This window comes from Pygocentrus nattereri, chromosome 30 (genome assembly GCF_015220715.1).
Source record: "Pygocentrus nattereri isolate fPygNat1 chromosome 30, fPygNat1.pri, whole genome shotgun sequence".
NCBI lineage: Eukaryota > Metazoa > Chordata > Actinopteri > Characiformes > Serrasalmidae > Pygocentrus > Pygocentrus nattereri.
The window spans coordinates 18,925,097-18,935,539 of record NC_051240.1 but is presented as its reverse complement, the minus strand read 5'-3'; the positions used below and the strand labels follow the sequence as shown (position 1 = coordinate 18,935,539).

Below are 10,443 nucleotides of genomic sequence, written 5' to 3'. Positions count from 1 at the left end.
CCCAACCCACATGGTGAACTAAAAATTAGCTAGTTAAACCAGCTAGCATTGTTGTGCTCATTCATACCATGAAAATACATAACACGAATAGAACATACCTGTAATGAGTATGGCAACCACAGTATAAGTTTCTGTTCATACTTCGGTCAGCGTACAACACGGCAGCATGCAACCATACTACTGCCTAGACTGCACCGAATCACCTATATATACAGAAACTGTAATACGCTGACCAACCAGCAGGTGGTGCCAAAACCCATTTAGCAGGAATTTCATAACATAACATTAATACAACTATTGTACACCGTTACATATACAGATGAAATTAAGAATACTACTCCTTGGAGACAAGTTAGGAAATACAAAAAGACATAAAATAATTCAAGAGAATAAACTATTGCACTACAATGAAATATTAACATAAAATGATTAAAATGATAAAAAGCTATTACTTCACTAATAAACTAAACTCAACAGGTAGCAGGAGTCCTCACAGAGGATGGACAGTCATTATCCGTCAAAATATCAGACACAAAGGCTGAAATTCGCTTCTTATTCGAATTGTCCGTTCCACCTTAAAGAGCGCAGTTCTTTAAGGTGGCAGTTCGAACACGACACCAACTTCAGTTTATGCAGAGTGAAATACCTGAACATGTTTTAACTGAGTGACGAGTATCTTGTCTGCGGTTGATCGTCATTAACTGACAATTCCTTAAAACTTCATGAGTCACTGCTGGGTTTTTTTGTCGGCTCTGCTCTTCAAATACGCTGCGGCTTCGTCGTCAAACCGAAAGCAAGTCTGAACTTGCTTCACAAGGAAACCTCGCAGCTAAAACCTCCTCTTCTTTAGGGGGTTATGTGAGTGGACGGAGACAGAGCATCGAACCGGACCGACCAACACTCCTCCGTTTCTCAGTGTGAAGGTAAGAAAACAAGCTTCATTCGCCGGGTTTCTTCTGACTTTCAGTATCGTTAGCTTGCCACTTAGCGGGCTTGCTAACGTCAAACTCTCAAGTCGAGTAGGGTTTAAAGTTCTTTTCACTGCCGACCGGCTAAAATGGTGTTTAAACCCGGTTTTGTGCCTGTTTATTTATACTTTTCGGAGGCGTTAGCCTTCAGTGTCCGCGCTGACCCTGGGACTAAGGTTAGCGTTAGCCTGGTTAGCTAACTAACGCTAGGTGAAACCGCTCGTTGTTTTGGTCCCTGTCAGGACCACTTCTGGTTAATTTATGTATATTTATTCACTTTTTGTCGTTAGTTTTATTTGGTCGAACGTGTAGGATTCGGCACGACCCCATTAGTCTTCTGTAGAGCACCTTTAGAGCGCATTAAAGTTCCTCAGGTTGTGGTATCAGCGAATCAGGAAGCCTCACAACACCAAGACTAACCGTAAACATCGTTCACAAACACCGAGGACAGAAAGAAACGGGTTATTTTTAGCAGCGTCGCCTGTAAACTGTCTGGCTAGGTGAGAAATCGTGTGTCTAAAAATCAAATTTGCTGAATTTTCTCTTGATGTCGAGTGTAATAGATGAACTGAAGCCTGTTTGGTGTTTTGAAGTTTGCTTTCTTAGTTTAGCGCTGCAGCTCCGAGGCTTCTGTAGCTGGGCCGTTCTACAGAAACGTCCCTGGCGTTTAGAGATGCGTTAGACTTAGAAACATATTGGGGTTACAATTTATTCATATTTTAAAATAAAGCAATAAGTTATCAATGATCTAGAAGTCCAAGCAGCACAGAGGTCTTGTCCCCACAGTCATGTGTAAAGGTTGAGGCCATAGTTTGAAGAATTACAGTAATCTATACATGACGATGATATTTTAATATATATGTCATGTCAATGACCCGCTCGGAAAGTGGGGGGGGGGGGGGAAATTATTATTATAATTTTTTAACTCCATATTTTTTCTGTATTGAAAATGTAATCTAATTTTCAGCTTTGTGTATCGTTACATTTCTATTTAGTGTCAATACATGATCTATACTACGTTCTTGAACTTAAACATAGCGGTCTATACCTGAGTGTGATGCCGTTGATCATTTTTTCTATGTAGATTAGAGGTAAGCTCAGCTGCAAGTCTCCGGCTCTGGTCTGTTTCTGAACTGCCTCAGCATGGAGACCCAAACGCTTCATGAAATTGATGAGGAGCTGACAAAGAGTGAGGTGGCTGCCCTGAAGTTCCTGTGCATAGACTTTGTTACCAAGAAGCGTTTGGAGGGTGTGAAGGACGCCAAGGACCTGTTCCTGCGGCTGAACGAGCAGGCCCTGCTCGATGAAAACTTTTTCCTTGCTGAGCTGCTTCACACCATCGGCCGCTTTGACCTACTGCGGCATCTGGGCACCAACAAAAGAGAGATCGACATCCGGCTGAAGAAACGGACAGACTCCAGCTCGGGGGTTTCACCGTACAGGTAGAAACGGACAAAAGTATTTTATATAGGTTACAGTTGAGTTGAATATTTTTTAAAATTTCCAACTTAATCTTAGTAGGAATGTGATGGTGAATGATGGAAAACCTCTGGAATGTAGGCCCTATATCAATTCAGTTGTAACTGTTTTTCCATTCTGTTGCTTTCAGTATCCACGTTTACATGCAGCCTCCATAATCTGTTAATAATCCAACTAATAGTTCAATTGGCAGAGAATACGTTCATGTAGACACCTCAGGCGGAATAGTCTAGTTTGACTGAGGCCATTCAAAATACAATGTCTATCTGATTGAACGAGGTGGGTAATCCTGTAAATAATCCGGTAAGTAGAAGAAACGCCATGTAAACGCCTGGATCCGATTACATTCCCTATCGGAAAGTTTAAGTCCGTTCTGCATGTGCGTCTTTAAAAGACAGCGGTGGGACGGACGTCTTGACGGGCTTGACAGCTGTAATTACCAAAAGAATTTTGCTTTGTTTTTGTAACAGGTACTTGATTCCCAATTATGCACTTCGAAGAAAAAAAAAGCAATTCCCCAAAACTACATCTGTTATCTGACGTGTCACTCCTTGTGTTTTAGAATAATGCTCTACAAGCTGTCTGAAGACACAACGGATCAAAACCTTCAGACTATAAAGTTCCTTATGGACAAACTGCCCAAATCAAAACTGCAGGCATCTGCTGTGAGTATTCAGTGAGCTAAATGGTTTTTATGTGCTCTTACCTTGGTCCTGCACTAACTGGCCATTTTATCAGAAACACCAACCATATGGGTTCACTTTGTAGGTTTACAGTTACTGACTGTAGCCCCCTCTGCCCCGTACACTGATGTAAACTGACCACCACAGAACTGCTGTATGAACAGTAGTCAGCCCAGCAGTGAGACCTGCTTAGTAATGCCATGTTAGTGCATGTTGTGCTGGTACAAGTGTATCAGACACTGTAGCAATGGTATAGTTTTTAAACACCTTGGTGCCACTGCTGGGTTGAGAATAGCCCGCCAAACAGAAATATCCAGCCAGCAGTGGACCTGTGATGACCACTGATGAAGGGCTAGAGGATAGCTGTGTCCCAGTTCAGGGGCTGCATCCTTCGATGGACGTGGTCTATGAAAGCATGTCCATCGAAGGCTGTGTAGACCCGCAAAGGCTGAACTGAAAGGAGATGGTCTGCGGATTTTCTGTTTGCGTCACAGCACCGCTGGTGATGCTCGTCTCTGCCTGGTACTTGCTCCCTAAAACAAGACAAAATAGCATACATTTTGCTTCAGACCACATTTGGCTTTTTCAAATTTTTTATTGTAAGCTATTCAAATCATTTTAACTCAAACACTTAGAATTAAAACTGTGCTCCTCATCAGCCACTCAGTCCTCTGCTGACGTCACCATGTTCTCGAATCTACGCCTGCATGAAATGAACCTTGGGATATGTTGGCTGGAGATGGATCCCCCCTTTGGATCCTTCATTGCTGTGGAAAAGAAGGACATGTTTATCGGCCACATGTAAAGAAGTCTTTCAAAATAGGACGCAGGGTGCAGCCCCTGAATTGGGAAGCAGCTGATGACATTGTTATAGTCTAACTGTACAGCCACAATGTGTGTGAACAAGGGTGATGTGTCTAATAAAGTAAGCAGAATAATAGTGTATGCTGAATTGTTACCATATGAAAAGCCTCTGTAAAAAAATCCATTACTGGAGAACTTCAAGCAAAAACAAGTAAGTGATTTTATGTACATTAGTTATTTTCATGCTCTTCTTCTTTAATCTCACAGACGCTCCTGGATGTTCTGGCAGAGATGGAGAAGATGCAGATGCTCGGGGAAGATAACCTGGATGAACTGGAGAGGATTCTGGGCGAATGTGATAAACAGCTGGCAAGCATGGTACAGCAATTCAGGAACCTTCAAACAAGAGAACCACACATCTCCAGGCAAGGTGAGCCTTTCTTTTACCCTCTATTTGGATAGAGAATCATTTGTTTCGCTCCCCATGTTCAGTCCCTGAGTAATAATCACATGGGATCACTTTCGGGAATGTCCCCTCTCTTATTTTCTTTTCTGATCAACTGTTGCTGCAAAATCTAATCTAGAAGCATTTACTGAATTATTGTGGTCTAGTTCATTCTGAAATTTTGAATTGCCACATTTAAAAGCGTAGAACAAAAACAATGAGTCGGATGACTTTTATTGAATGTTACCCCAGGTAGGGGAACATATTGCCCCGATAGTAGGGCAGAGATGTCTTTTATTTATTTATTTTTTTGCCATAACATCAAAACTCTCCTGTTCAGTTTATTTCCCCTAATTGTGTGTATGCTCATGCATCATCATCATCATCATCATCATCATCCTGTACCTCTAAACTAATGCGCAGATATGGTTAAGCTTTGAAGTAAATAGACATTGTTATTAAGAAGCCCCCCTGCCCCCCCACATCCTTTCCACTGCTGTGTTCTACTCTCTCATTTTATGTCTGCTCGTGTTTTACTCAGTTTGTCCTAGTCCTCCTCAACAAGAAGAATCCATGGACATTTCCAATGTAAGTAAAAGAGACTGAATTTTGATTTTTTTTTTTTTTTTTTTGATAATTGGGTTCAGAAAAACTTATGAAGTCCTTATGAAACATGTCTTGCTATCCGGAATTCATAATGAACTTAATAATAGTACAGGGTGAGTCAAAAGTCACAGGACACCGTTTTATTTTATTTTTTATTAATTATCGACTTTTATCTCTGGGGTCATCTCAAACAAATTGTGTATGCTGAGAAAATCTGCAATAAACAGCAATAAACACCACCTTCAGCACCACATCGTGGAGGTGTCCTGTGACGTTTGACTCTCCCTGTACTGTTGAGATGGCATAGTTACATGTGTAGAGGATTATGTCTTAATATCTGTACTTTTTTAATAAAAAAGAACTTGTAATATTTGAACCTGATATAAAGAAACTTCTCACACCCTTATGAAACTTTGTTCAAGTGAGATATCATGAAAAAAGTTGACTATTATAATTTTGGGCAATAAAATGATTTCAGTAAACGGTTATGTATATTTTTATGAGCCCATCCCTTTTCCAGTTGGAATTGATGGGAGACCTTTTGAGCTGAAGTTCTGGAAAATAGATGAGATGTAACTGGACAAATTTATATTCAAATCAGGACCATTTGGTAGCTAATAAATGCATGATATTATAGAGTTAATGGTTCCCAAATTATGCAGAGGTGAAAAAAATTGGGAGGTTATATGAACCCCTTCTTCACCCCAGACGGTCAAAAAAAATAACGTAATTCTTTGAGTGGTTGTTACTTCTCAAGAACTAACTCCGATTAATGCTGTTAATCTGAAATAAAACTGTTAAGTTTGCTTGAATAATTTTTATTTCTGATTGTAACATAAGCTCCTTATTGATAAACCGCAACACGTTTGTCTGATTCAGAGGTAATTATTGGCACCTCTGCCCTTGTTTTACCTCAAATGCTGTTTTTTGTTTTGTTTCCCTGCCTCTTTCCTCTGGAATTACAAGACACAGAATCCTCTGTCCATCGTAGAGACTTCACCACAAGGTGAGATTCCTTTTTTGATTCCATCTATTTCCCTCGCACACAAATGCCAAATGCTTTTTCACAAAATGTGGAGCTCAAGATTAAAATAGAAGCATGTGATCTTACGTTGTCCTCTCTGTCTCCCTCCCTCTGTCTCTGCTGCTCCTTTGCTTCCTTCCTCTTCCCTTCATTCTCAGATGCTCCCTCTTTAGCAGCTGTGGTTACTGACTCACAGGATCTCCCAACTATAATAGATACACAAGAGGTTTTTTAATTTTTTAAAATTTTTTATAAATTCATCTTTGACTTAAAAATATGGAACCTTTTTTTTATAGTTATACTGTCCTGTTCATCACTGTAGGCAGACCACTATTACTCCCTGACGCGGCGGCCTCGTGGGTACTGTCTGATTATAAACAACTACAGCTTTCAGAACGCACGTCCACTACTAGACCGAAAAGGAACAGATAAAGATGAAGGTATGCTGATTGTCAAGTTCATATATATTGATCAGCCAAAACATTATGGCTGTTCACAGAAGTTATGAGATTATCAATGTTATTCGCTTCAGTGGCGCATGTCAAGGTATTTGACATTAACTAATTAATTAATTAATTAAGCAAACAGTCGGTTCTCGAGTTGAAATGTTTTGATACAAGAGAAATGGACAGATGTGAAGAACCCCTTGAATCCTAAGATTTCTGTTTAGCAATTAATCATAGGACTTATGCAATAACCATGAATTATTTAACTGATGCATCGCAAAAAATAAAATCTTGGCGTCTCCAGAGATTGTTATAAGACTATTATAGGACTGTCCAACTTATTTTTAGATTTTATGCCTCATAAACAACATAAAAGTAGTGCTTGAAAAAGCAAAAGAATCTGCCAATAGAATAAGACTATTTCTCAAGATCTGCAATTACTTAAAAAAAAAAAAGAAATGAATAATTTAACAATCTTTCAAACACAATTTGATGTTGTTTTGCAGTGTAAGATGGTACTAACATTTGTATGTGTAATATATGTAGTCATGAGAGTGGGCTATTGAAATGTGGCCTTCATCCCAGTGGCCACCAACCCTCCTCCAAGATCTGCTAACACTTATCTAACAGATCTAATAGATCAGATCCAGCCAATCAAGACCTTCTAAAGAAGTTAATCAATTGGAGCAGCCGTGGCAAATAGTAGATGAACACTGACTCTGCAGGAACCTAGATCTCTAGAACCAGGGTTGGTGACCACTGCTTTAGAGTTAAAGGGGCTTAGTGATAATCCATAATGAGATTATGGTTAGCAGGTGTTAATGTAAACAGGGCTTTATTGTGCTTACATTGTTCTGAGACTATTAGGTTATAAACAGTGCCCTTTCATTCAGTCTATCTCACGTGTGCCTTTTCTGTTAGAGGAGCTCACCAGGACATTCTCCAAGCTGCATTTTGAGCCACAGAATAAGACGGACCTGAGCAGCTCAGATATGCTGAAAATAATAACGGAGTTTTCAGAGATGGACCACTCTCAGATGGATGCCTTTGTCTGCTGTATCCTTTCTCACGGGGAGAAAGGAGCAGTCCTCGGCACGGACGGCAAACCGGTGGCGATTCGTGAGCTCACGTTGCCGTTTGCCCGTTGCCGAACGCTGTTGAAGAAACCAAAGCTCTTCTTCATCCAGGCGTGCCAGGGCAAACAGCTGCAGAGGCCCGTGTACATTCAGGCAGATGGTGACGAAACACCAAGCGATGATGAGTATGAAGAAGATGCCCAGAGTGTTATGCTCCGGAGTATTCCTCTTGAAGCTGATTTCTTGATTGGAATGGCAACAGTGGAGTCCTACAAGTCTTTTCGCCACATTCGGGAGGGATCTGTCTTCATCCAGGCGCTTTGCAAGCAGCTTCAGAACGGCCTGCGAAGGTGAGAAGGAGAGATCGTTGGTCATGTGACTTGTCAGTAGCATTTGGTATAGAGTTCATTTAAACTAAAATAATAAATATAGTGGATTGACAACATATTTACATCCTCTGAACATTTTTCTTTTTATTGGGCAGAAACTGATAAAGCCTAAAACTTACAGAAGAAATAGCTTTTAGCAACATCGGTGTAGAGAAAAAGTATTGATCAAGCACTTACATAACTTAATGTGCAGAAGTCAGAGACCACCCTCGTTTTTATAATGTCCAGTCAAAACAACCGTTTTATTACCAGGTTATGTATTTGTTGAGCATCAGGGGAAAATAAATGCATTCAGTAATGCTGGGGTCTGAACTCTGGGGTGGGAGCTTCTTAGCTTTGGTTTGCAGACGCTCTTTTTCGCCTGTTTGTTTCCTCTTAGTAACGGCTTCGTCGTTTCCCACCCTTAGTGTTGAGTTGTCTTCTCAGAGTGGAAGGACAGATTGAAAGGGCAGTGAATTTTTCAAACCGAAAGCAAGTGTGCAGCTTAATGTTCTTTCAAAGACGAGACAGTTTTCGTGGTCGATCAGGTCCTGCACGTCCCATTTTCTCTAGATCAATTGATCCTTCTTAACTCAAGATTTGGAAGCTCCTGTTATTTCGCATATTTTCCTTTGACCTTCCCCTTAATGGTCATTGTGACTGGAAATCAAACCGTAGCTGGGCGGTCTCTGACTTTTGCACAGTGGTGTAATTTCAGTTACATAAGGAAAGTACATCAACACAATTTTGTATTTCACTTTTCTTGCTTTTGGCAATAATTGTGTAGATGTAATGTGCTGTTTGATCAGTGTGGAACTGAAGTACTAGTACGGGTCACGTTAAGTTAATGCATTGTTTTTCAATACAGATAACTACCAAGTCGATTTTGGACTCATGGATCATGTGACTGGTGTGTATATACACAGATACAACCACGTCCTTTGAAATATACTTATATATTCTTTGTTTTTCCGTTCCAGCAAAGAAGACATTCATTCCATTCTGACGAGGGTGAACCGTGAAGTGAGCGGTAGAGTGTTAAATGGCCACAAGCAGATGCCCGAGCCACGCTACACTCTGACCAAGAAACTGGTCTTCACTGTGGACTGACTCTCCTGATTAACTGTGCACAGACATTTAGGCTTCTTGTGACTGGGTCTTCCGTTAGACAGTCTGGTCTGTGTTCCACTTCAGTGGTATGTGGGCCACTGAGGTTCTGTGGATGAAGTTTTGGGTAGATTCCTGTAGATGCTCTTTTGGGATTTGTTTAAAACGATAAAAAGATTAGGAGTATATGAAACGCTTTGAAGCCGTGAAAATGCTCGCAATCATCATTTGCAGTCATTATTTGATAGCATAGAAAGCTATGGGACAAATGAGAAATTGTGCTGTTTCTGTTAATTAAAAGCATAAATACATACAAAAAATAAGAATGTAAAAATATAGAATTATATAAAACTATAACATAAGAATAAATCTGAACCTAATCCATATCCAGATAAACTGAGACCAATGCTGAATATCATAGAACCTTTTAAAAAGACTTTTTTTTTTTCATACTTTTATATTCAGGCATTTACAAAATTTCCTGAACATCCAAAGATAATAATAAAGTGCTATATATTTTTACAAGTACAAACGTGCCTGCACTCCAAAAGTAAGACCTTACACTAGGTTGTTCTGACTTCATCAGACCTTCAGGTCAGACCATCGGTCTCATCTCAAAGCTCCAGTGTTTCACAGCTTATGAATGTTGTCTGCTGTAATGTATGTTCTACTTGCAGTCTTGCAGTCTTCGTGCTTTGTCCAGCGGGAAGTACGACTCTTGAAATGCCTCGAACTGAACAGAGGTGTCAAAAAGCACTGATCTGAACAGGTCAACGTTATCAACTTAGGAATTTCATAACTAAATTCAGTAATATTCAATAAAGTATACACAACTTCGAGCCGAAAGAAAGTTTCTGGACTATTTTCCTGGAGATGTGAAGATGGGTGTGTTGTTTATGGTTTATACTCTCAAGAAAACTACATTTTTGGGTACAAACACCATCACTGGGGTCTTCAGTATCTTAGTAAGGCAGCGTAATTGTACCATGTTCTCTTGCAGTTATATTTTTAAGTTAAATCAACTCTTACCTTATCTTGACCCCAGACCTATTTTTCTTGGGGAAAGTAAAAACTCACATTGAATCTCTGGGATCACGCTGGACTGTTCAGGGCAAATATGCATTGTTTGTACCTTGATCAAAAATGGACCAGTAATGTCCTCTCTTGTGTTGCATTATTGGACCTTTCTACCAAATTAGTTCAAACTGTACCCCTACACTTAAAAATAATAATAATAATAATTCTGTTTAAACCTAATGCATTACTTGAGATAGAAATAAACTAAATATATATGAAAATGTAATTAATATTGGTCAAATAATATCATTTATAGGGTACATTCTATTGGGAGGGGGCTGTCCCACATCCCAACTCCTACATTTCAAATTAAGAAAGTAATAATTTATTTTTTATTTTTTCCACTATTGTTTTTCAGGT

General features: G+C 39.7%; 1 protein-coding gene across 1 annotated transcript; it reads left to right on the top strand.

Annotated features, from left to right (window-relative positions):
- Window positions 1–752: 752 nt before the first annotated feature.
- On the top strand, window positions 753–9,852 carry casp8 (caspase 8, apoptosis-related cysteine peptidase). Its single transcript, XM_017724558.2, has 10 exons — window positions 753–923; window positions 2,053–2,410; window positions 3,010–3,112; window positions 4,202–4,364; window positions 4,921–4,967; window positions 5,952–5,991; window positions 6,168–6,235; window positions 6,332–6,449; window positions 7,377–7,881; window positions 8,880–9,852. The coding sequence occupies exons 2-10, from the start codon at window positions 2,112–2,114 to the stop codon at window positions 9,007–9,009; spliced, it is 1,473 nt and encodes a 490-aa protein (XP_017580047.1). The 5' UTR covers window positions 753–923; window positions 2,053–2,111; the 3' UTR covers window positions 9,010–9,852.
- Window positions 9,853–10,443: the final 591 nt, after the last annotated feature.

What these genes read in the sequence shown, in the direction of transcription:
- casp8 (XM_017724558.2), top strand. Translation starts at nt 2,112, where the DNA reads ATGGAGACCCAAACGCTTCATGAAATTGATGAGGAGCTGACAAAGAGT. An exon ending in TCGGGGGTTTCACCGTACAG is followed by an intron (nt 2,411 to 3,009) that starts GTAGAAACGGAC and finishes CTTGTGTTTTAG; the next exon opens with AATAATGCTCTACAAGCTGT. An exon ending in CTTCAGAACGGCCTGCGAAG is followed by an intron (nt 7,882 to 8,879) that starts GTGAGAAGGAGA and finishes TTTCCGTTCCAG; the next exon opens with CAAAGAAGACATTCATTCCA.